Here is a 27824-nt window from a genome sequence, read left to right as displayed (position 1 = left end):
ATATATATATATGTATATATATATATATATATATATATATATGTATATATGTATATATATGTATATATGTATATATGTATATATGTATATATATATGTATATATGTATATATATGTATATATATGTATGTATATATATATATGTATATGTATATGTGTATGTGTATGTGTATATATATTATATATTTAATATTATATATATAATATTAAAATGACTTATAAATGCGTATTAAAAAAAAAAAACATACAGAAATGAAAGATAAACTAAAATACTAAATTTACTGAAGACTTTGCTGTCTTGGAAAAGAAGATGTTTTTGTGTGCTTTATTTTGTATCATAAAAATTTTACAAAGCAAGCATCATCAGTCGTAAAGGATTACAAATAACATTTAAAATAAAAAGAATACAATTTACAAAAAAAAATAATAATAATAAAAATAAAGACATTCTACAAAATAAAATAAAAATAAAGAGGGTATACAATACAATTCTTTCAAAATTAGGAATTTAACGCATTGTTATATGCCATAGACTTGGTAGAATAACGATTTGAAATAAATCTTCATTTGAACCTTAAATTGAGTAATATTGGGATTTATCCGAGCCCATTTGCATTTATTACTGTAAAACTTATCATTAAAAAAAATATGACCTATAAAGAATTCGTTTGCTCTATAAAAGAAAGAAAAACATATTCATTCTGTATTTTGGTTTTCTCTCCACAGAATAATTCAAATAAATGTTCAATATTAGTCCAAAAAAATCTTTGGAAAAGAAGATGCAGTACAATCGTTCACCAGCAGGTGACGTCATCACTCTGCGGCACGAGCGCTGACTGGAGGATTTCAATCTGCAAACCAACCACTGACTGCGGTGTAAACTCATGTAAATAACCTTTTGACTGTTAACTTCCAATTTCGTGACTGAAGTCGTGATCCGTGGCTTGTTTTGAATATATATTTGAATGGTAGCTGTGACTCTGAATAGTGGTTTAAACCGTGAAACAGCGGCATATGGGCGATATCCTCACGACAAGCTTTTGTTTGAGTACTCCAAGTTAAAAACACGACATAAATGATCAACCTAAATTATATTTTATTTAATTTTCAGTTCTAGCAGATGCATTTGTACAGGAAGTCAAACTTTTAAACTGCTTTAATAGTCTTGAATGAATATAGAACTGCGAACAAATGGCTTATATAACTATGCTAACAAATTAGTTGGAAACCAAACATACCAACCCAAAAAAGTACTAATATTTTGTGATGTAGCCTAGCAGCACTACATTTAAATTCTTTAATGTTCCTATTATCGAATTAATCTTTTTGAGGCAAAATTCACATTGTAAGCATGTTATGGCAGGCATTTAAAAGCTCTCAATGAGAATACGGCATAATGACAGACATGCATATTCTTATAAAAGCGAGCTATGTTAAGATAACTGTCTCTGCTTTCTCACCCTCACTAATTCACTCAGTCACGGCCTCCACATTTAAACACAAAGCCTTTAAATTCAACAAACAAGGTCGTTCACAGTCAGGTCCTTGTGTTGAACATCAGCTGGCCAAATGTGTGGGCTGGTCTCCATACACACAGAAGAAAACAAGATGAAAGAGACATGGACACAATGTACACGTCTGCTTCCAGTTGGGAAAATATACAATTACAGGTAAACTACAGCTGCAATTATCCACTTTTAAAAAGGTCCTAATATGTACCATTTAAGTATGCTATGTATACATTTGGTATTAATATTTATCTTTGAGGTACTATTAATATGCACTCTTTCGGTGGACTTTTTGAAAGGGTACCTCAGTTTTTCTGAGAGTGTAGAATATTATATATTTATATTTTTCACATATAAGTGTCTATAAAATAATTTACAAAAAATTATAGCTCCTTGTCGTATAATTTAAATATTAAAATTAGTGCTGGGCAAAGATTAATCGTGATTAATCGCATACAAAATAAAAGTGATTTGTGCTGTGTGTAATTATTATGTAAATATTAATACACACACATTCATGTATGTATTTAAGAAACATTTACATATGTATATATATTTATTTATATTTTATATATTCTATATTATATTTAAATTACTAAAAAATGTGTGTGGGGTTATATATACACTCACCTAAAGGATTATTAGGAACACCATACTAATACTGTGTTTAACCCCCTTTCGCCTTCAAAACTGCCATGGCATTGATTCAACAAGGTGCTAAAAGCATTCTTTAGAAATGTTGGCCCATATTAATAGGATAGCATCTTGTAGTTGATGGAGATTTGTGGGATGCACATCCAAGGCACGAAGCTCCCGTTCCACCACATCCCAAAGATGCTCTACTGGGTTGAGATCTGGTGACTGTGGGGGCCATTTTAATACAGTGAACTCATTGTCATGTTCAAGAAACCAATTTGAAATGATTCGAGCTTTGTGACATGGTGCATTATCCTGCTGGAAGTAGCCATCAGAGGATGGGTACATGGTGGTCATGAAGGGATGGACATGGTCAGAAACAATGCTCAGGTAGGCCGTAGCATTTAAATGATGCCTAATTGGCACTAAGGGGCCTCAAATGTGCCAAGAACACATCCATTACACCACCACCAGCAGCCTGCACAGTGGTAACAAGGCATGAAGGATCCATGTTCTCATTCAGTTTACCAGGGATGGAAATTAACTTTTTCCCTTTTCACACCATTCTTTGTAAACCCTTGAAGTGGTTGTGCGTGAAAATCCCAGTAACTGAGCAGATTGTGAAATACTCAGACCGGCCCGTCTGGCACCAACAACCATGCCACGCTCAAAATTGCTTAAATCACCTTTCTTTCCCATTCTGACATTCAGTGTGGAGTTCAGGAGATTGTCTTGACCAGGACCACACCCCTAAATACATTGAAGCAACTTCCATGTGATTGGTTGATTAGATAATTGCATTCATGAGAAATTGAACAGGTGTTCCTAATAATCCTTTAGGTGAGTGTACATAATAATTACACACCGTAAACACACATATTATCCAAAAAAAACTTTTATTTTGTATGCGATTGATCACGATTAATCACTAAATTATGAATAAAGACATAACGGTATAGTAAAAAAAAAGAAGTAGTGCAGATGCCAGATTACATGGTTAGTAATAGTGGCAGCTTTTCTTAAAATCAAGTTTTTATTGTTGTTTATAGGTTTATGTGGCGATTTTAATATATTTTAATCCATTATATTTGAGTTTTTCAAAGACATCTCATTTCCGTGGTTTCGAAATCACCTTGGTTTGCTACGTCACACACACCTAACCAATTACATTTAAACACTTGTGCTGAACGTATGTGCGTAATAGTCTAACCTGTTAACATCAGCCCTAAAAACAATTACTGCTGCAAACACGCAGTTCATGTATGCATTATCGACTTGGACCTGGCAGTAATGTGTCTGAAACTACCTAAATTAGCATCTACTTACGCGTTCGAAAGTGTGGAGGCAGGATCCGAGCTGTGGGACTAAGTATAGGCGGAGACTAATTTGCATATTCATGGCTCCATGTATACTAAATTAGAGAATTACATTCAAGCAGTTTTATCGACTACTTGGAGACAAATAGTTCACTAAAATATGAAATTTCTCCTAATTTATTCACCCTCACTTCGTCCTAGATGTATATGACTTCCTTTCTTCAAAAAAAAAAAAATACATAGCCTACATCAGGGCTAGTCAACTGGCGGCCCGCGGGCCAAGTGTGGCCCTCCAATCATCTTTATCCGGCCCGCCGGTCATCTTTGGCCATTACTCAATCTGAAGGCTGCAGCCTCCAAAGGTCGCATATGCAAACTGTAAATATTTACGATTTTAAAATCTGGCCCCCGCAGAAGAGTAGTTGAAGACTCCTGGCCTACATCCATCATTAAAGTATTTTTTCATATTTTGGTAAACTACACTTCTTACTAAAGAACTAGATGTAAATAACATCTTAAAAGGGTCAAATCACAACTAAATAGTTGTCTCCACATTAAAGAGGCCTACGAGCTAATTTCGTGGTTACAAATATTGTTCTTTAAAACCTGCAGTCAGTTTTCAAATCTAAAGCGTAGGCATCACGACAGCTTGTTGTTATGATAACATTTAATAATCATATATTATTAGCCTAGCTCATGTCTACGTGCGGCTGGAGACTAATGGCCATAGCAACAGACACGGCGAGGTGTTTCTCGACACCCGATGAACATGATTGAGGTTGGAGTATTGGCAAGCTGTCGGCACACCACAGTTATCCTGGCACTGGGTACGCAAACACATATTCTCACCCTCTTTCTTTATTTCTCTCCCTCTCACAAACCAACACTATGTTCCTCTGACTGCAACGCACACAAACACACACACACACAAATTTCCTCTCTACTGGTTGTGTTAAAAGGCAGGAGCGAGACTTCAGTGCCAGTGAGGTAATGAGGCCGCCGTTGCTACACAGTCTGCAGTGTTCGGCGGACTCACCCGGGCACCGTTTCACTCTTTCCGAACCCATCACTCCCACTCTGGTTTACTTTATACCCCACATATCACCATCATTTCAATTCCATCTCCATTTTTCCTTATCCCACTATCCCTTTGCTTAAATATAACTCTGCACTTTGTTGGTTTAATATGAAACAAATTTTTGGAGACTTTGACGACACATCCAACCAAAACAAACTGGAGATGTCGGTTAATGGCACCGTGGTTTTTTACTCCACGACTATTTTGAGTCATAAGCAAAGACAAAAAGAGAGCGAGTTCATGTGAGGAAAACAGAGAAAGCCGGAGAAGGAAGAGTAAGAGGAAGTTGCAAATAGTGCGACTGGAAATAGGAAGAGAGAATTCCTAGATGAGATACAGGAGACGGCATCAACATACATGCACGGATGTTGGGCCCGATATAGACTGACATCATTTGCACATACCAGCACATGCATACTCTCTCATAGCCCACCTCTCGCGTGGTCCTCAAACATTTAACCTTCCTCATGCGCACCTCATGTCTTTTGTGACCTGTGCTCCACGTCTCCGCTCCACAATTTACCTCTGTTCTCACTTTTAATTCCTTTCCCTCATTCCATTGCTCTCTAGTCTCATAGGCTTGGCACAGAGCTTGGCATAATGCCTGAAATGGGTCAAATATAACTTTCACATTCCTCTCCCAGTCTCTTTTCCTTGCTGGCTTATAGAGCCTCACACACACACATATCCAAACGCAGCCTGCCTCTCTCAGGGATTACAGTAGACTTTATTTACACCTAATCAAGTGGTCACAGGGCTCCTGGTTTTACCACTTTGGAAATGTTTACTTTAAATAGCTCAAGGGTGCTCATGTATGTGCACTTTGACACTGTGTGTGATGTATTAACACTGCATTCTCATATTTGCTTACAGGAAGGAGCTACTCAACGTCACCGGCTCTGAAATAGTACAGTATTCCCGATAGTTACGTTCCAGCGGGTTTGTATAATGCGGCTATATATATACATATGGTCTATATTTATCTTTTCCTTATTTTCCGGATAAAGTCCCACTTTTTCCAGCATTACTATTATGCTTCGAGAAGCTTTTACTTGGGCCTAGCAAGTGCATAGAAACACGCAGGCAACCATCCTAGCATACCCAGACAGCAGACAACTCCGAACTGTATCCGCACCGGAACAGCTGACTTTGCTGCGGATTAGGCCCAGAGTCATCGTTTCTCGTGGTAGCGACGGTGAGTTTTGCATAGGCAGCCCATGCTTAAAATTCTTTTGAGAAAATCCACATTTTTAAGGGTATGTTAACACAACAACAGTGTACTAAAAATGGAAAACGCTTTGTGACATGGTGTATTATCCTGCTGGAAGTAGCCATCAGAGGATGGGTACATGGTGGTCATAAAGGGATGGACATGGTCAGAAACAATGCTCAGGTAGGCCGTGGCATTTAAACGATGCCCAATTGGCACTAAGGGGCCTAAAGTGTGCCAAGAAAACATCCCCCACACCATTACAGCACCACCACCAGCCTGCACAGTGTTAACAAGTCATGATGGATCCATGTTCTCATTCTGTTCACGCCAAATTCTGACTCTCTCATCTGAATGTCTCAACAGAAATTGAGACTCATCAGACAAGGCAACATTTTTTCAGTCTTCAACTGTCCAATTTTGGTGAGCTCGTGCAAATTGTAGCCTCTTTTGTAGTGGAGATGGGTGGTACCCGGTGGGATCTTCTGCTGTTGTTGCTCATCTACCTCAAGGTTTCGCGTGTTGTGGATTCACCAATGCTTTGCTGCATACCTCGGTTGTAACGAGTGGTTACTTCAGTCAAAGTTGCTCTTCTGTCAGCTTGAATCAGTCGGCCCATTCTACTCTGACCTCTAGCATCAACAAGGCATTTTCGCCCACAGGACTGCCACATACTGGATGTTTTCTCCTTTTCACACCATTCTTTGTAAACCCTAGAAATGGTTGTGCATGAAAATCCCAGTAACTGAGCAGATTGTGAAATACTCAGACCGGCCCGTCTGGCACCAACAACCATGCCACGCTCAAAATTGCTTAAATCACCTTTCTTTCCCATTCTTACATTCAGGAGTTCGGGAGATTGTCTTGACCAGGACCACACCCCTAAATGCATTGAAGTAACTGACATGTGATTGGTTGATTAGATAATTGCATTAGTGAGAAATTGAACAGGTATTCCTAATAATACTTTAGGTGAGTGTATTTTGAATTTGCACCCCCGAAAAGCAGTCACATGCCAGCAATGTTCAGACGATAACGGCATGGTTTTCTAAAATGTGCACTTTAAAAACGATTTTCAAAAGTTAGCACGTTCATGCCCCCAAAACCTCGTTGTCGTGTAAATGAACAATCAAAACGAATAAAAGTTTTCAAAATAGCGTCATGTAAACAACCCCTTAAATTTACTGTCCTCACCTCCATTCTTTCACCTCATCATCCTTGGTTTACATCTATCTGCTCTTCCCCAAAGTGAAAGTGTGGTAATCCTATTAGAAATGTGTGAATACCAGCTGGGACAAGGACATTGAAGCGATTGAGAGGGAAAGTTTATGCATACTTGAAAGAGAAACATGAACGTCAATTTGCATGGTCCAAATCAGGAATTCCTGCATATTTATTTAAAAAAAAAGGACTATTATTGGGATTGCAGCACTATAAAATCTCTCTCTGAAGTTTGTGTAAAGTCAAAAGTGTGTGTTAGAGGTTAGCATGGCAGACAGCGGAGAGACAGGCCAAATGTGTTTCCTGAAAAGTTCAAGCGCCAAGAAAATAAACAAGTCTTTTGATCACAAAGAGTCTATTCACACACTTTTTACACACACGCACACACAGAGATGTATGCATAAACTCTCTCTTTTTTTCTTTGCCCCATTGCCCTTCCCCCACATTTTCAGGCTGCTGCTTTACCCCTTGCGCTCTTAGCATTTTATCCCCACCCCTTCCTTTCTCTCTTTCCCTGACACTCTTTCCTAATCCCTTATTCCCTTGAGAATTCCTCCCTGTTGGTCCCACACTACTTTCATATATCTCTCACCCTCTCTCTCTTTCACATTCTGGAACGCAGTGAGAGGAGTCCTCAAGGGCCATCGCTTCCCTCCTTTTTTTTAGATGGTAAAGTAGGTATGCTACTGGCCCTTACACCTTGAAACACCTTCATAACACCAATTACACACACACATAAGAAGCCTCCATCGTTGGAGCACAAAGCTCCCTTTGTGTGTTAGGATTCTGCATGCATGCATATGTGGATGTGTATATTGGGCCCCCTTCACAGGGTCAATGGGGGCCATTTACTTCTAGAACTATAGTCATGTTTGAGAGATGACTAAGGGAGGAATCCTTTGCCTATTAAACTTCAATCACATCAACATTGGATTTATTTAATCAGAAATCGTAATTTCCTTTCATTTGTTGCATTCCAAACCTGGCCACAAAATAAAAGTAACTGCTTTGATCAGACCTTCATTAACTTCTAATGATCAGTCATTGATCAGTGATTAATCTTTTCTTTGTGTGATCATTGGCTCATGAGTGATAGGAAGCTAATGGTTGCAATGATTGGGGTGTTGAGTAGGTGAGAAGTTGATAGACAACAGGTTAATGCTGCGTACACACCAAATGTGAAGTTTCTCACAGGATTTAATTCAACCTGATCTCAAGCATTTCCGTGGGATAGTCACGGAATTTTTTGCTAATTTTTCCGTGGCATTCTCACAGATCTCCACATTTTTCCGTGGCATTCTCACGGATTGGTTACTCAACTGTTTTGTCCTATTTTCTTACCATTGTCACTTCGGTTTAAGCTTAGATTTACAAAAAATGACATCCTTAACCAACAGTAACCCCAACGCCAGGCGACAATTGTTTAAAGTTTAGAAAATGCAAAAAAAACGTATAAACCAATACTTAAAGTGACATACTAACGCAAACAACAAATCTAACCCTAAACCGAAGCGACAATGGTTTGAAAATAGAAAAAAAGGAGTTAAGTAACCAATCCGTGAGAATGCCACGGAAAAGACAGCCGGAAAATGCGGAGATCTGTGACTAATTTCGTGTCATGCTAATTTTTTGCTTGAGTTGAATATTTTCAACTAGCGCGGACTTTGAGGCGAATAGCACTTGTCGTGCACCACGATTCTCGTCATTAGCATAGCTCGCGAATTCGCGTCTTTGCATTGACTTTGTATTGACTCAATCTAATCACGCAAATCGTTGACTTCACGTTTGATGTTTTAGACCCATAAAGGAAAACTTTGATTTGTTATTATGACAATCTTTACACAAGACAACTAAAGTAGCACTACATAACAGAAAACTACTGAAATTAGGGATGTCCCATAAAGATGTTTACATTTTTTTGGTCACATACATTGAAAAAAGTGAAACGTTGGATCAACTTAATCATTTTTTTTATTATTATTAAAAAATAACTTACAAAAATAACATATATTTTAAAAAATATATGTTTAAGTGAAAAATACTTGAATTGAAAAAGTTCCAACCGTTTTATATTTTTTAGTGTACACAATAATACACAGCATAAAATTTAGTGAAATTCTTGGTACAAATCTCTTCCTTCAGTTTACAATAAAAATGAGATAAATCAAGAATAAAAATTTTAATAAATAACAAAAAAATCTTAAAGTGTAATATTAAGAAAATTAGGATTTCAAGATTAAGGCAATTGTAGAATCTGAATCATTAAATAAGGAGAAAGACGAAATCTATGTATTAAAATAACTTAAACAAATAAAACAAAAAAGCTAACTGTGGTCAGAGCAGTTGTGATGTCAACGAACCTCACCGGACCAAGAAGTCTAGATCATTTTCTCATGAGAGTTTAAAATAATAATAATAATAATAATACATTTATGTTTATAAAAAAGTTCATTTACGCAATTTATACAACTAAGAAAATTGAATAATTAAATAAAATAGCAATTAAACATTTTAAGCTGCTTTCGGATTCTGAGAAGACAAGCAGCAACAATAACTTTAATTTCTGTGAGTTTAGTGAATTTTTTATTTACTGAAGTCCATACAAACATGTCCCTTTAAACTGTGACTTGGGTGCGGTGCCAAACAAACAAACTAAACTCTGACGGTGAACTGACTTGGGTTCATACCAAAAGCTGTAGTGTGAAAGCAGCCTTAGAAAAGTAGAGCGTAAAGGTTTGGCAGTTTCAGGTGTTCGCGGTGGTGGCCTTTCAGCCACTGCTGCTCATTTTGTTCAAATTAGCTACTGAAGTCAAAAACATTTGGAATTCATCAGGTCGTGGTGTTCCACTGGGGAACCGTCCAGCACACGCAGTGCTTTGGTTCAACTCCTGTCTTAACACGATTATGTGTACGTCAGCGTTCTGAATTAGGCTAAAACGCTCGGTGGAAAAAAACAAGACGTAACTTACTTCTCCCTATGAATCTGTCGTGCATGGATGTAATCTTTATGATGTGGGCCTACTTACGCTGCTATGTCTTTCAATCCCTTTGATATTCTTAGAATGACCAAATAAAGGGTTATTTTTTTGAAGTGCATGGTTATGGTTTCCATTAAGTCACTAGAATATATGAATTGCCTCTCATTAGTGCTGCACTACAGAAGCTTTATATTTTGCTCTGCGTCATGTACCACTTGTATGTTCCTTCTGTTTCTCTCCATCTTTTATTTCTCTCCCCCTCTCTTTCTGTCCTGCACGTCTGTCTGTCATCCTGATTAGAGACGGCGGGGTCGTGCCACAAAGGAGAGGAGTGAAAGAAAACATCTCCAAACGAGGGCACGAACCAGATCTCTTTCTCTGTCTTGCTTGTATTGAGTCATTTGCTAATGCAGAGGCAAATGGTTGCATTGAGAGCGTGACACCCAGGGCCATCTTCTCATTAACATCAATTACTTCTAGATGCCATTTTATTCTCTTAGGTCAGCTACAATCTTGAAATTGTATAATGAAATGCAAATGTTTATACTTTATTTGAACGTGCCTTTTGGAAAAAAAACAAGTGTGGGGTTTTGTTACGTTCCTGTATTGGGAATTCCCCGGAAATATGGTTAAAAACCGTGCAGGAGTCAAGGCCTGACGTGCGTGCGCTCGCAAGTAGTATTAACGCTGAACTGGTAATTTAGCACTTACGTGCAAATGTTTTACAAATGTCATTGGGTTTCCACTGACAACTGCTCGGGCTTTGAGAGCGAGAAAGGAAGGCGGTGGAGAAACAGAATGAGAGATAAGGAAAAGAGAAGGCCACCTACAGATTCACATTCGTTTCTCACTCCAGCCCACATTTAGCACTCTCAATAACAATTACCTTTCTTTAAGTAAACAACCTTGAAGAATATTCTGACTGGTTAAAACCATATGCTATGACACTCACACTTAACCTTGTACAAATGAATTACCGCTTATGGATCCTTTCCTTTTACTGCAGATGTGATTGCATGCTCTGTTTATTGCCATTAGCTTATTTTGTATGGCATTTAGACTTCATTAAGAACATATTCAATGACTACAATGTGGGTGTTACGTTTAATTGAGGAAAGACAGATTAATTGAATTCTGCAATTAAAAAATAGTTGTCAATTTACTTACCTTTTGGTGCTCCAGATCATCGGATCTCAAGCTTTTTGACCTTTGACCTCATAACAATATAATAGTAATATAACAGTATGTTCTCCCTGTTTACTCTTGGTACTTTGATTTCCTCCCAATGTCCAAACACATGCAGATTAGGTGAAATGGAGATGTCAAAATGCCTTTCAACTTGTGTGGATTAACTTGTTCTCGACATAAATATAGCTATAGATGCTGGAATGGTGTTACAAAATAAGTATATAATAATAATATGTTGTAGTTTTCTTTTAAAACTTCTTTTGTCTTATATTTAGATAATCTTTTTTTAAAGGAAAACACCACCGTTTTTCAATATTTTACTATGTTCTTAAAAAAACTTAGATGAATTAATACATACCTATCTTTATTCAATGCGTGCACTTTATCTTTGCACAGCGCGTCGTGAATGTGTTAGCATTTAGCCTAGCCCCATTCATTCCTTAGGATCCAAACATGGATGAATTTAGAAGCCACCAAACACTTTCATGTTTTCCCTATTTAAAGACTGTTACATGAATAGTTACACGAGTAAGTATGGTGGCACAAAATAAATAGTTTTTGTGCCATCATACTTACACGTGTCCCTGTTTGATCCTAAGGAATGAATGGGGCTAGGCTAAATTCTAACACATTCACGACATGCTGTACAAAGATTAAAAGTGCATGCATTGTAAAAGGATAGGTATGTATTAATTCATCAAGTTGAGGTAAGAACATAGTAAAATATTGAAAAACTGTGGTGTTTTCCTTTAAAGAGTACCTATTTTGTTGTTAAAAATAACGTTATTTTTTGTATTTGGTATAAAACAATGTGTTTGCATGGTTTATACCATACATTTTTGTTGCTCCAGATAAGAGGTCTTCTCGGGTCCAAAGAAATGTACCCGACCCGAAATGACCCGAATCACTTCATACCCGAACCCGACGTGCATAAATAAAAAAAATTTAAAGAAAGACCCGACCCGAGACAAACCCGAGAAAATTAGACCCGAGTCCCGACCCGAACTAGTGAATTTTTTTTTAACCCGACTGGAACCGAATGTAAACGGCACTGACGTGTGTGCATTCTGCAGACCCACGCGCAGCAGTCAGACAGAAAGAAACTCCGGTGGCCTTGCAACCAATTTGGCGAGCTGCTCCATTCATTTTACTTTGTTATCTGACGACGACACCAACGTAACCGCTAAAATGTACATTTATAATTGACTGACATGTTTGTCTCAACGAAAAATGAACCTTCTGACAACCACACAATGTCGCAAGCGCTTTTGGCAAACAGATGAGAGGTTTGAAAAGGACATTGACGCACACAGGCGAGGTGTTCGTGTCTTCTCGGGTCCGTTCAGAAAAAACACATTCATTTTTAAATTACCCGAGACCCGATGCCGCTATTATTGGACCCGACCCGTGTCCGAGGCACATGTGAAACTTTTTGACCCGAACCCGATCGGGTCTCGGGTCGGACCTCGGGTTTTCGGATCTAAGTGGACCCGTGAAGACCTCTACTCCAGATATCCCTGCCTTCCTCAAATGCTCTAATTTTGTACAAAGCTCACCGATCTGAAAAGCGATGTGTCCCTGGTTGGCCAGCTTACCAAAATATTGTGAAATGTGACGCTCCTTACCATGTTTTGAAGATTAGCTCACAATGCAATGCTGACAGGAGTTAATATCGACTTTACTACCTTATCAATATGAGACAAATCTGATCCAGAAAATGCAGATGACCAAGCTGATCGATCAACTTTGCCAGTGCCGCTTGAGCAGAACGTAACAGATTGGTGAGGTAAGGATACTAAAACATAAACCATGTCTGCTTTTGTGATCCTAGAAATGATAAACAACAAGAGCTAGTCAGTAGTAAATTCGTTAAATATTAAAATATAGTAATTTCAAAATATGTTTTCGGCCCATCGAGTGAACCTATGTGCATCACGTGTCTTTTCAAAATAAGTGCCTGATGCAGACGTGTCTAAAGGGTTTATGATAAAAGAGACGCTTGCGGAGCCAGTACCCAGAGAATCTCATACGTAATCAGAGTTTACTGTTAGTCTTGCATGTATTTTGTGAACGTGAGCGTTTCTTTTATCATAAATGGTTTTGACATATGTGCAGCAGGCACATGGTTCACATGACACAACAAACACATATTTTGAAAACACGAGCAATACACATAACACTTCAAACACATATTTTGAATGTGCGCCCCTTGGAAGAGCAGTCATGAGCAGCCACTGACTAATACACGCACAACAAAGGAAATGTAAAATCTTGAGTCAGATAATTGGTGCTCTTCAAGGCCCCCTTGTTAAAGGACAGTTCAACCAAAAATGAAAATTCTGAAAATTAATTTTCTCATCCTCATGTTTTTCTAAACCTGTATGAATAAAAAATTTTTTAGAAGATTTTTTCTAAATGATGGTAAGCACACAGCTGATTGTAACCATTGACATCAATAGTAGAAAAACAAATATTATGGAAGTGTTGTGATAAATGATAAAGAAGATCTTTTGATGTTTTTCCTATTGTGTGCTTGCCATCATTTTTCAAAATATTTTTTGTGTTCATCAACAAAAAGTTCATACAGATTTAGAACGACATGAGGATGAGAAAATGACAGAATTGTAATTTTTTGGTGAACTATCCCTTTAAGTAACAACGCTCCAGACCCTAATGACTTCAGAATAAAAATTACATTGTTTGAAAAAACATCATAAAACTATATCCATAGACATGAAATTTAAAATTTAGATTGAAGCTCAACTGTGTCACTTTTTTTTCTTTATTAAATAAGAGCATCATTGAGATTCTGCTTCATCCGTGAAATAAGAAAGCGATGTGGGTTTGGATTGGAAGAATATGGAAATTGCATTTTTACATTTAGCAGATGCTTTTTCCAAAACACTTAGGGGCAGTTTTCCAGACAGGGATTAGACTAGTCCTATAGACTAAAATGAATGTAAGTAATGCATGTTTTAGTAAGGCATGTTTGTTAAACTAATTAAACTAAGACCTAGTCCTGGCTTAAGCTAATCCCTGTCCGGGAAACCACCACATAAAGTGCATTTTAGGTATACATTTATTATCTTATGTATGTGTGTTCAATTGGGATTGAGCTGCTAATGCAATGCTCTACCAACTAGCTACGGTTTAGTACGTTTTAAATGACCTATAAACTATTAAGTATTATCTTGAAAGGGTAACATCAATTTTTAAAACTGAGGGTGACACTTTTACGTGCTGCCGTGCCATCACAAATGCAACAAGTTTTCAGCAGATACAAACTTTATTTGTGTTTAGAAAGCATCAACTTGTGAGACTTTGAGGAACGCTGTTTTGTTTTTGAACTGTTTGTAATGGACAGTCAGTCATCAGACATTTTCATCATCATTCTTGCGCCAGCCAACATCGGACAGCGTTGGCGGTCTCCATAACAACTCTACGTGCTGCAGTGCCGCCGGTAGGCGTGGTTACGCGAAATTCCCGCCCCTCCCTCCCCCGCTTACCGTGGGCGGCCCCGTGTGGCTGGAAGAACGCAACACGACACCCAGATAGAGGAGGAGGAGGAGGAGGAGGAGAAGGAAAGGAGGAGGGAGGGGGCAGACGGGAGAGAGAGTTTCACGGAGTGAGTGGAAAAAGAAAAGTCCGTGGAAAGAGAGGGAGAAAAGTGGATATCATCTTATTCTCTCTTCACATGTGTTTTGTTTTTTGGCTTGCCCGTGTGTTTCAACGTGAAGTCTTCAATATGCAACTTCGCAGAGTCGTAAGGAGTTTTCGGACACGGCGCTTCTCCATCGGCACGACGCGATCCGATATCTGACCGTAGCGGGTCTGTCCGGCCACAAGACAACAACGAGCGTCTCCTCCACGTTGGGGAGGAAAAACAAAACGCGAAAAGTCCAAACAAACTGTTGGAGGACGGGTAAAGGGGCTGGATCTGAGCAGGAGCGGAGGAGGAAAAGTTTACAGAGGAGTTTTGTGTACGCGATCCTGAGATCATCGAGAGGAAGAGGCTTGTTTCATCTCTCTCTCTTTCTCACTCGCTCTCTCTTCTTTCTCAGTTAGCACGACTGCTAACGAAGCGGCTACACTCGCAAACATGAAGACCCCGGGCGATACGGGTAAGTTGTCCTGAGCAACACTTTCATTTGTTTAATCAAATTACAAGAACTGTATCAAACCATCAGTAGTTTATTGTGTATTTTAAACAGTTTCGATGTGTGTGTGTCGCTTTTGGTTGAGTTTCGTACTGTTTCATTTGTTTTTGCAGCCCGCTAATTCTTCCTCAGGTTAGCTAGCCACTTTTTAACTTTATTTTGTTCGTGAATTTTAGTTTGCTTTGAAAAGTGTTAAGGGTCATACATGTCAGATTTAGGTTTAAGTTTGGTATCAATAATTGGAAATGCAGGAAAAAAACAGGCAGCTAGCTGGCAAAGTTTTCACGAGTTTTGAGTCACGCTAAAGTTGTACAAGCGTTAGGTCGTAAAGCATTTACATTTGTTTTTAATGTGCGATTGTCACCTCATGTCGCCCGAAAAGTTAACACGTAAAAAAAAGCTAAATATATTTGGGGGACACACTTTGCACATTGAACGTTTTTCAATTGAACTGTCCCGAGTTACCCAATCGCGGTCGTCTTTACTACGATAACGATCTTAAACGTGTTCACACTTAAACACTTTCATTGAAGATGTAACGTTACAGGGATATTTTAAAGTGCTTGTGTTGATCTAACTTAGTACCTCATCCACCATTTGCGAGCAACTTTCAGCCATTTGGCCCGGAAAAAGCTGGCATCCCATCACAGCGCCTCTCTCTGTATGCAAAAGGATTTTACACGAGATATTTCATATTTAGGTTTTCTTCGTGCTTCCTGTTGTGTGTCACTTGTGGTTGCATTTTGTACAGTTGTATTTCCTAAAAGTTGAAGTTGCAGGTGTCATAAATGTTTCATTTGGCCCCTGCTCGTATGCAAGCCCTAGTTGGCTTTGTTTACTGTTGTTGGTGGATGCTCGTTTTGGGCAAAGTGAAATACTTTGGTGATTTGCTTATTTTCATTCTGGTACTTCCAGAAACCAACATTGCTTTGTGAAGTAGAAGAATAAAGTAATCTAACCCATTGAATTTACTTCATTTTGTTGCTTGGAAAATGAGGCCAGATCACGTCTCGGTCGGGTATCTGAGCTCCACCAACGCTGAAGTTCTGCTCTTATGCATTAAAGTACCATTAGCTAATTCTTCCATGTGTCCTCCCCCTCATTGGTCTCCAGCATATAAAGTAACCCTTCTTATGGTATGGTAGAAGTTTTCCATGTTGTGCGTCGTGTCTGGGACACAAGTCTGAGTAGGTGTGCAGAGGTGGGGTTCAGTGCACACTTACTTACTCGTGTCAAAACCAAGTAGGAGCTTACAAACCGTACGCTGTCGTTTTCAATGATCCCGAACATTAATCCGTTTCACTGCAATCAATGCGTCTTTCATTAAAGTTTCTGCATGCTTTGTGGTGCATTATGCGTGAACACAATATGAATGGCAAACAACGTAGGTGTAATGAGTTTCTTCTTTGCCCAACCTTTTTCGTTCATGATTGGACAATACTTAAGTAAACAGACGGTGGAATGGGTTTCTGCCGGCGGGTATGAGTTGTATGATTGGTCATATTGCCATATTGTGTACCCTGCCTAAGTTGTCTAGCCTTTGAGATTGATCCCTACATTTAAGTGATAATCTAGAGTATTGCTGCTCTTATGTAATTTAATTATTACAATTTCCAAAACACATTTCTGGAATGAAACATGAGCTTTTGCTTTGTTAAAAAGTATGGACTACTGTGGAAGAGTATAGTTGCATTTGTTGCATCAGTTGCACTTTGGCACTGCATTTGTCCATCAACTCTTGCCCAGCTAAGCATGATATCTGTCTGTCTCTCTTGCAGGCCAAGAAGTGGTCTATTTTTGGCACTTTTTTCCAATTGCGTTACTCGTAATATCAACAGTTTGCCACATGTGGGTCTCACATCTGGAAACGGGTACTTTTGTTGTCTGTACCAGCATATGAAGGGACCCACATCATGGGCAATTAGCCAGACTTTAAGGAGGGTGCTGGTTAGTACCATTATTTTTCAAAGAAGGGTCTGGGAGGGTGTAGGTGTTGGTGTGTAATTTCTACTTAGCTACAAAGGTATGATTCACTTTCCTACTGGCAAGAAAGTGCCTTGGTTTTAATATTTTTTGGGGGGGAGGGGGGTTGCCTTTAGATGTTTCTGAGCTATGAGGCAGTTAATACTGTATTAAATTTAATCCAGACCCTAACAATGTTTGGGAAAGCATCCTTTTTCCACAGATGGACGCAAGAGATTTTCTTGACCCATGTAGAATTGAGAGCTCCGATAAATTAAATGTAATATTTGGAAATTAGTTTCTTTGTAAACACCATGGTTCGAGGGGGTTAACAGGGTTTTCAGGTTACCATGCCATGAAGTTACTTGTATAGTTTAGCACTAGAATCATTCAGGAGGCATGCATGTGATTGGTCGATGTTTTATGTGGCTCAGTGAATTGGCTAGGTTTCCTGGAAACACTGTATATACAACTTTCTAACCAGCCACAGAGTAAGGCTTGTGTACAGAGGTTAGACCTGTACCATGTTTAGGGTTTAAAGAAACAGCTGCACCAAAATACATTAAGCCTTGCCTGCCAAACCAGGCCTTAAAGTTATACTTCAGCCGAATTTTTAAACGACTCCATGATTTACTTACCCTCAAGCAAAATGACGTACACATGTCCACCATCTTTCAGACAAACACATTTGGCGTTATTTTAGTTAATGGACTTGGTCTTTCAAGCTTCGAAAGGATAGAAAACGGAGATAAGGGAACAATTTATGACTTTAAACCTCAAAAAAGTGCATTCATCCTTTTATAGAGGTATTCCTCATGTCTTCAAGGGGTTAATAAAGGTTTTCTGCAGTGAGTCAGTGTGATTTTGTAGGAAAATGTCTAAATTTCAGACTTTATGAACGGTAATACCTAGCATCCGGTAACGACGCCATCGTGGACTCACGCAATTCCCAAGAGAGTTTTATCATAGTGTGCATTGGTCCCATGGGTACGCTGCGCAGTTACACTCATGAATTGTGCAAATTCCAAGATGGCGTCGGTATGAAAGCTTTATAAATTTGCATCAATTGATTTTAGGCTGGAGTATCCCTTTAACCCCTTAGCATTTCTGAAAAAGGCTAAAAATGCCTTAAAAAGGACACTTTGTACCTACTGTGTTGATCATATCTTAAAAGGGTTTGCATCGTTTGAATCACAAGAATCTCAGCTTTTCAAAGATATGCGACATGTTAAGCTTGTTGTTTTTGAGTTATTGTATGTCAGTAATATTTCTCCCACCGCACATTGGACCTTTAATGGTTAAGCCTGATCCCTCACTATAATGCATGTTTGAGCTGTTTTACTTATGGTTAAATATATCAGTGCCATTGTTTTGCCTCTTGGTGCACACCAGTGGGTAACATTTATAAAAGCTACTTAAATATCCCAATTGAACTAAAACCAACTCCTGGATTAATCTAAGTTTTGTCTGCGAAACCATGCATAAATAATAAGATTTTTATTTTTAAAACTATGCAAGCAGAACTGAAGTGGATCAATGTTATGTGAGACTTGGAACTGGTTTGTAGTCGCATCTGTACACCTCTTGGCATTAACTAGTGACATAACTGGTTTTCCACTAGAGTAGACTTTGCCAGTGCTAAAGTTAGAAACACCGTTCCTTAAAATACGGTTGTGATGTATAATAGGAAAGCGTATCATGCATACGCGCCATCCTGTTGGGTTTCTTCAAGGTGCTTTCCAGCATTCAAGGATGGATCCAATCACTGGCACTCGAATAATACGGCATGTGTTTGAAAGTGGCGGAAATATCTTTTCTTTTTATCTCTTTGGAGTCAGTCTCATTTCTCAAAGCAGGCCTTGCTTTCCTGTCTTTAGTCTTGGATCAATAGCCCTCCCTGCGTGCTTGATGTCTGAAAGCATGGTTTTCTCATAATACAGGAATAGATCTTTTGATGAGCAATACCTTTTGTAACGGTGTGCTCAACACGTGTAGCTTTCTCACTCTCTTGCCCTTCAGTCCGGTCTTTGTTAGCTTTTATAAAAGCACAAGTTTCAACAATAGTCGGTTTAAGGTTCAGCTACGGCTCTTTGTTATTTCTAACGCCACACCTTTCTTTAATCTGTATAAGACCCAGGTGCTGGCGTATCCAATGCACCGTCCACAGGTTTTCTTTGTATCCCCGTGCCAAGCAGGCCACTAACCGAAGTTTTAGCACAAGCGACTTCTGCAGTGTTGTGTCTAGTGGAGACCACGGTTTTGTGGGAACTCTGAGGTTTTGTCGAGACTGCGGCTGACAGTTTTCCCCCCTGTGTGTGTTTGTCTATGCGAGCGTGTGGCTTTGGCCGTCCTTTTGGTGTGTGTGTGTGTGTGGTCATGCTCGTGTAACAATTTGTGAGCTCGAATTGTGTACACTTTCCTTGACATTTTCAAGCGCATTCCCCTTTAAAGTCTATGCCCAGACTTATGGTGAGGAAAGTTGTGAACTGTTAAAGACTCGAGAGTTTCTTTGCAGTTTAAAGCTAGCTAAACGCAAGAACAGGTTGGACATTTTTAACAGGGTTACTATGCTGGGGAAATGTATTTACGTGTTAGCGTAAATACCAAATTAGGTCTCCTACATTACTTACTTTCTAAAAAGCATTAGTCAGATCAGTGGTTCGCAAACTGGGGGCCTAGGTCGTGAGATGGTGCCAGGGGGGCCCCTCGTATTATGACATTTTATAAAATAAATTAATTTATCATGAATTCTGTGGAATTAAACCTAAAAAATAAGGCTACTAACAACAGCACTAATTTGTATCATTCAATATGTTTTGTTTAATTAAAAGTTGAGTTTTAGAACAGTTTTTTTTGTCATAAATTTTCTTTTGGGGGGCCTTAAAGGGATGCCCCGTACACAAGGGGGGCCGCACGCTGAAAAAGTTTGAGAATAACTGAGTTAGATTAACTTAACTAGTTAGTTGACAGTAGAGTTAACAGTGTGTAGCATGCAGCTTTGTAGCCAAGAGAACCGAGATGATAATCAAACAACCGCTTTGTTTTTGATTAATCTTTTGAATCTTTTAATAATCCGTTTATTTTGGTGAGCTGGTACACAAATTCATCCCTTAAAGGGATATTTCACATAAAAATGAAAATTGTGTCATCATTAACTCACACTCATGTTGTTACAAACCTGTATTAATTTCAAAGGAAGATATTTTGAGCAATGTTTGAAACCAAACTAGGGATCACAGTTAATCTATAGCAGAATAAATATGTGTGTGAACTGTGTATTATAACTTTGTATAGATAAATGCACACACGTGCATGTATATATTTAAGAAATGTTTGTGTGTATACATTTGTATATTTATGTATCGTTTATATTATATATAAATATAAATGCTGCCTTTTTCCTTTATTACAAATATCTTCATTTGTGTTCAGCAAAACAGATATTTATAAAAGTTTGTATCAAAATGAGGATGAGGAAATGATGACAGAATTTGCATTTTTGGGCGAACTGTCCCTTTAAATACAATGTCAATCCCTTTGTTTTAAACCTAGTTAAATAAAACTGGTTTCTAGATTATATTAGTTGTTTTAAAATGAAATTTGAGAGAGTCTCTTTTAGTTTTTGTCACAAACTGTAACTTTTGCAATCATTGCAAAAATCAATTATGTCCGATAGCCATTGAAACTCTTTCAAAGGGGTTTGTTTGGGGTACTTTAACTACACTTTTAAAACCTGCTTACACTGTGGGCTTTATTACTAGCCTGGGAAAATACAGTAATCAAATCGAAGCTTTTAAATGACTAAAAAGGTTTGTTATAAAGATCTTGGGGTGATATTTAAACTAATTTTTGTACACCCTGGCCTGTTGAGTGCCGCAGGTATGAAGTATTTTTGTAGGCCAACCCAGAAGTTAGCGGGATACTGGTTCCCTTGCAAAACAGCCCATTCATTTTTCCAATACACTTTTGGATTATCGCAAAAAATAAGCTCTGTTTAACAAAAGTTTGAAACTTTGTCCCACAAGTTAATCCTCACAGATGAATACAAATTTTATGAATTTTAAAGTGTAAATGCATTTACTAAAAAATATAAAAAGCTGAATTTTCACTTCAAAGCTCATATACATTGTGTTTATCTGTAAGGACTAACTTATTGGACAAAGCGTGTGTCATAAACGTTGGTTAAACACAGAGCTAATTTTTGGCAAAAATCCAAATGTTTGTGGGAAAATGAATGGGCTTTTTTCAAGGGAATCACTATCCTTTGGGTTGGCCTACAAAATACGTCATCCTTGCGGCACTCTATATCCAATTTTCGCAAAATATATACATTTAAAATTATTTCTTTCCCCATAATATGGTTGTAATGAAGACAAGAAGTCACAATTTAAGTGGGTGTTTGTGTGTCTGTGTGTAACACGCATAGTTTATTAGTGGGGCCCGGACCCCCCACATTTCACTTTAATGGCTGTTGTCTGTGTTGCATTACACACACGCACCCCAGTGCACGCTAAAGGAAGAGGCACACACACGTTCCTAATTCTCACAGTTGTGCGCTCTCTCTGTCTTTTGAGCTGCCATCTTTGTGGTGACGCCACTTTGACTCGCTCCCACTTTTATTTTTATGCAGCCAATTTATTTTTGCAGGCAGATCCAGCGTTGAGGCTGCGATTGAACCGTGTGCATGTGGAAGAGAGAGAGAACCACTGATGATGAGTGAGACTACATCATGGCCACACAGGTTCGATCTGTGCTTCTGATTTGAGTCACGGAGGTCTGCGTGGAGGAGAGAGAGCGCTTTCAGAACCTGTCAGTGGATTCCGTGTAGGCCACGAATCGGGTGGTGGAAGTTTCAGTCACTTTTGCAGAACAGTGGAAATTAGGGTATTAAAAGACAAAATAATTCACGAACCAACCTTTCTCAGTGGCATCCCTGCGTTTCGGTGATTTCCAGACCTTTAAATTGTGCGGTTTAAAGTAGAACGACCTAGAAAGTCACGCTGGCCTCAGTGGGACATTAAACGCAATTGTAACTTGGTTCACAGCGAGTGCTGTGACTGACATGTGGCTACGCATAGTTTGAGGAGGCATGATGTCTGTGCGCTAATGGAAAGCTTGTAAATGAAGGGCCCATTAGCAGCGAGGCAGAGGATTGGCGAGGTTTTTCGGTGCTGCAGTCTTGGCCCAGGGTGGGAGAGAAAACAGGGAGCGACCGTGGAGACGGCGCTCTAATCCCACAGCTGGAGCCGCCGCGTGTGCCGTCAGCGGCTCTGTGTGTGTGTGCATTCGTCTTTGGAGGAAAATGAAAGTGAAGCCGGAGTCTAGAGACTTAACCACAACACAGAACTTTAAAAGAGGCAATCTATTGACTTCTCGTTCTCTGCCCCACACTACCACCTCTTTTTCCACTCCATCATGTTCTCACCCCTCTGATCTCTTTTGTGATCTTAATCGCTCGCTCTTTATTCTGTTTTATTTTGACTTTTCCTCCAATTGGGTGGTATGATGAACTCGGTACACTCATTGTGGTACTTAGCGAATTAAAGTTTGTAGGAAACTACGCGAAATTACGTCCCAATACGGAGGTGGAAGAGTGAAATTAAAGTCAATGTAAAACTGACTTTTGTAGAGTAAAAAACATTTGGTCTGCAATGTTTGGTTAACATTACCAATCTAGCCATCGGATCAAGTTTCATTCTGTTGTAAACCACCCACTTTTCATAATTCCTGTTGGGTAAATTTTCCCCTTTTTTTTCCTAATAATATGTTTAACTCCATCGCAAGTTAAATGAGTTGCAAATGGGTGATTCTCATGAAATCCAGATTTAGAAGGTGTCCAGCATCAGATTTTTAAAAAAGCTGGCCAATTTTTTTGCAAATATAAGATTAACGTCTGAACTTACAAAAAACCATTATTTTTAGAGGATTTAAAAGTATTTTCTATAGAATTATTTACATTTTTTAGATTATCATTATCAAAAATTGTCATTACCGCAACATGATATTACATTAAATATATGCATTTACAAACTCATGTTTCGGTAATGAGAACTAAAAAGTTGTCTAGGTACTATAACAAATCAAAATTTCAACTTTACTGGAGAGAAAAAATAAGAACTGCTTAGCTGGTAGCCATCTTGAGTGTCACTGTCAATTATGTCCCTTACAACTATTTCTTTTTTTTACATTGACGACCTAAACAATGATTGAAAATTGTTGCGGAAGATGAGAAAATTTTTCTTAGACACATTTATATTCCTTATCATTGTCTCTACATTTACCAAATACCACATGTTTCTTTACTGTAAATGTTTATAGTATAACATGCACTGAAGCTTTTTATTTTTTTAGATTTTTTAATTATAAATATTTCAATGTCAAAGAACCCAAATCCAGTCATGGACACGTTGCGGTAATGAAAAAGTTCCTCTTAAATGTGGAAAAAAACAACAAAATTGTGTGCAAAATAGTACATGAAGAGATGTTTGTAACTGTATGCTTCTTATTTTCACACTCTTACTTTGCATTTACTTTTTTTATCAAAATGTTTCATGACACCTCGTAAGTCTAATTTCGCGAGAATCACCCAAATGCCATTTTGTGTTGACTATAAAGGTGAGACAGAAGTCATAGTCATTGCCTGCTGTGGTTGGTCGTTAAATGGGGGAGGTTGAACGCACCAAACGTTGCCTCCAGGGTCCCCGTGGAGATATTCAGACACCTAGTCTCTCGTCTACCACACTTCGCTTTTCTTAAGGCATACCACAATACCACACACGCATACGATCTAAGAATCACCTGGGGCCCAGATGACTGTCTCCTGGCCAGCCTTTAGGTTTAATGGTGCTTTCTTGTTGTCGATCTGGACCAATCATTGCTCTCAGCGGGGTGCCAGGGATTGTAATCAGATCACATTGACGTTTCGCGTTATCAGACGTTGCATCACTGAGAAGATTACTTCAACGACAGTTCCGCCCATTTCTTCAAATGCACCACTGTTTTGCAGCACGTTTGAATGATGCTGTTATGACAATTATTTATCGTATCCTTGAGTCAACATTACCCAATTCAAATGATTTTGCATATCAGTTGAGTACTCCACCCCATCCCCCTTCAACAGGTAGGTTTTACAAAAAGGACGCATGCTAAGAACGTCTTTAAGCATGCTGCAACAAGTATGTCTGCTTAGTTACAAACATCTTATTGAGAATCATTTGCTGCAGAATTCCCATTTTATTATCATGCTAATTGCCGGGTTCACAGACGAACATGACCTGAAGCCTGCGTGGTTTTGCATTGCCGAAAGGATAGGTACGGCATCCATAATTTGTAGCCATGTTAAAATGTCAATTATAGAACAATTCTCACAAAAAAAATTGGATTTGAACCCACAGACGGGGAGGGAACACTACAGAATTTAGTAAGCCATCTTCTGAACAAACCAATAACAGGGAGTGACAGTGATGAGGCGAGACAGTGAATAGACATACACCATGTTTATTGCTCAGCAAAGTCAGTTTGGCTGCCTCGCGCATCCACGAGCTGTTTTTGGCGATTCTAGAAAAGAGTTCTCCCGGCTGGTACCGCCCAACCCAGTATAATCTGGCATAGGCAGGGCGATGGCAGTTAAAATTAGCTGCTTTGAGCGTGCTTTGTGCGTCAAAGAGAAAATGCTGAGCTTGTAGCCAGATCCAACCTGGCTGACTTCCACCTGCCCTCATACACCAAGAGGGTGAGGCTGACTTTAGTTTCCCTGAAGTCATGAGCGTTACTATGTTTTACCATGTCACAATATGGTTAGTCGAAATGGCCAAATTTTTGCTTTGTAACTCTTAATAGCTTGCACCTCTTTAGAGGCAGCGTTAAAAACAAAGTTGAACTTTGTGACGACTTATCAGTTTTTCAGGTGCCTACTCTGGAACCGGAAAAATGGAGCAGACCCGTGCTGGTTTCGCTTTGATCTTTCTGGAAGACTCTCTATCCATGACTAAGTGGGAACAGAAGTGGGGGAAGGAAAAGAAATCGCTTAAAAGTTCATGTAGAGGTGGCTCCCAGCAGGAGATAAAGCAAGGATAAAAGCTTTGCTGTGATAAGATATTAGAAATCCACGTCTCGCTGATAAAACGTAATGCCACTATCACCCTTGCAACCTCGGCGGTTCTAATGACTTTTGCTCGGCCGCCCGAGCGAAGGCCACTGGAGTGTGTGATTTAACACTCAGATGAAGAGAACATGATGGCTGGAAGACCCTTAAGATTGAATCTTGGAGATTCCACATCACCAGCGAATTACAAAGTTTGGCGTTTTCTGCCCCATCTAAGGTAATGTTTGTGCAGTAGTAAATCAGTTCATGTTCCTGGTGTCTTGCGTTAGAGAAGTTGAAATTTAGCTTTTAATTCAAGTAAAATGTGGGCCTAATTCATCTATTGGTTTCCAATTGAGTGTGGCTAAAACGAAATGCAGACGGGTACTTATGATAATTCAAAAGCGGGTTAATACTATTACTCATTTGAAACCATCAAGGTGCCACTCAAAATACCTCTTTTTTTGAGCACCTACACCATTATGTGCATGGGCTTTATTTATTGTTCATAAAGTGGCTTTTTTTGCTTTGTGTAGTTAAAGGATTAGTCCATTTTCTTAAAAAAAATCCAGATAATATACTCACCACCCTGTCATCCAAAATGTTGATTTCTTTCTTTGTTCAGTCGAGGAGAAATAATGTGTTTTGAGAAAAACATTCCAGGATTTTTCTCATTTTAATGGACTTTAATGGACCCCAACACATAACCGTTTTTATGCAGTTTAAAATTGCAGTTTCAAAGGACTCTAAACGATCCCAAACGAGGCATAAGGGTCTTATCTAGCGAAACGATTGTCACTTTTGACAAAAAAAAAAAATGGTATCAAGAGGTCACGGATGACGTATGCGAAACTACGCCCCAAGTGTGGAGAAAGAGGACCTTTCCGATGATGTTGATACTAATTAATGTCTTTGTGTCAGTTTATTGTTTAAAATGGTCCGCAAATGTGCTTTTTATATGTTACACGTGACCTTTCTACGCGATTATGTGAGGTCGCGCTGGCGAGTCACATGACTGGAGGAAGACGAGAAGTTGTGGTTTAAAAGTGCATATTTTTTATTTTTCTTGTCAAAAATGACAATCGTTTCTCTAGATAAGACCCTTATGCCTCGTTTTGGATCATTTAGAGTCCTTTGAAACTGCAATTTTAAACTGCATTAAAACTGTTAAGTGTTGGGGTCCATTAAAGTCCATTAAAATTAGAAAAACCCTGGAATGTTTTCCTCAAAAAACTAAATTTCTTCTCGACTGAACAAAGAAAGACATCAAAATTTTGGATGACATGGTGGTGAGTAAATTATCTAAATTATTTTTAAGAAAATGGACTAATCCTTTAAATTGTTTTATATTGAACATTTTGCATTACAAACAGGATTCATCAATCAAATGCATGCTCATTGTGTTAATGACCATACCATGTTTACACAAGCACATTGTGACAGGTCAGATGCCGCCCACTTCAACTCTGTCTGCATTTATATGCCGAGTACTTAAAAATTAGCTTCCTGGAGTAAATCCACATTAAGCGCTCTGCTGAGACCGAAACGAACAGCTAAATCCTTGTTGTTGCTTTTAGGGAAAATTTAAGACCGTTCCTGTTTAGTACCAGCTTTAAAAAAAATGAAAACATCAATCAGGTTTTCAAACATGCAATATGCCAACAAGTCAATGAGAAGTTAAAGATTCACGTGAGCTCATAATCATCAATTTCGGCTTATGTAGGACTTGCAAATACATACCGCTTGCAAAAAAATCTAGGCTCATGTTAAGCATGATTTTTGGTGACGCACACAGACCCGGTTAGTGAGAGCAGGAGCACTTCAAGAGACCTGCACAGGCCTGTTGGTAAGGATTTTTTGGCACACAGCCGTCGCAGGCTGCTCTTCATGCTCGGCAGTCCTCACATAGCAGGAAAATTGGCCCAGAAACGCGCCCTGCCTGACCATTTATGGCTGATTTAATCATATCCCTACGAGGAACTCCCCTGTGACGCGTCTGGTTTCTGTCTGGGCAGAGTTGGCCGTCGCACTGCGGCGTCCCGGACATCTGGAGCTCTGTCTCCACCGCCGTGTGCCGGTAACTGGAGTTTTTGGTCTCGCTCTGGTGTTGACATGAAGATTGTAGACATGAAAATAACAGCTACTAGATGTTTAGCTTACAAAGCCACAGCTGTGAAAGTATTAGACATAGCTAATGGCTTCTCCTTGGCGACCGTGTTAGGGACACAAGGCTTTCTTCAAGGTGTCTCTGCTTGGGTGGGAAATGCCCTCAAGGTGTGACATGGGTGGCAAAATGACCTAGAGGTTTATGTAATGTACAGGATAATACGCGTGCTAACATAATCAAACAGTTGATCCCTTACGGCCTTAGTTCTTTCGTATTTGGGTTAATGTGTTCCCAAAACACCTGTCTGAGTGTGGAATATCAAGCATGTAAGATCAAGGAGACAGATAGCCTGTATTGTGACTATATCAAAGACTGTTGGCA

At 38.9% G+C, this 27824-nt stretch overlaps 1 protein-coding gene across 2 annotated transcripts in view; it reads left to right on the top strand.

Moving 5' to 3' along the window:
* Positions 1-14724: 14724 nt before the first annotated feature.
* Positions 14725-27824, top strand: part of erf (Ets2 repressor factor) — a 35586-nt gene continuing 22486 nt past the window's right edge. For both annotated transcript variants that reach the window (XM_065286475.1, XM_065286469.1), the window contains exon 1: positions 14725-15255. In XM_065286475.1, the coding sequence (XP_065142547.1) occupies positions 15234-15255 (22 nt within the window). In that variant the 5' untranslated portion in view covers positions 14725-15233. The remainder of the gene's footprint in view (positions 15256-27824) is intronic.

This window comes from Paramisgurnus dabryanus, chromosome 19, assembly GCF_030506205.2.
Source record: "Paramisgurnus dabryanus chromosome 19, PD_genome_1.1, whole genome shotgun sequence".
NCBI classification, from domain to species: domain Eukaryota; kingdom Metazoa; phylum Chordata; class Actinopteri; order Cypriniformes; family Cobitidae; genus Paramisgurnus; species Paramisgurnus dabryanus.
Note: the sequence above shows the minus strand (reverse complement) of the source record. Positions and strands in the feature narration are given on the sequence as shown.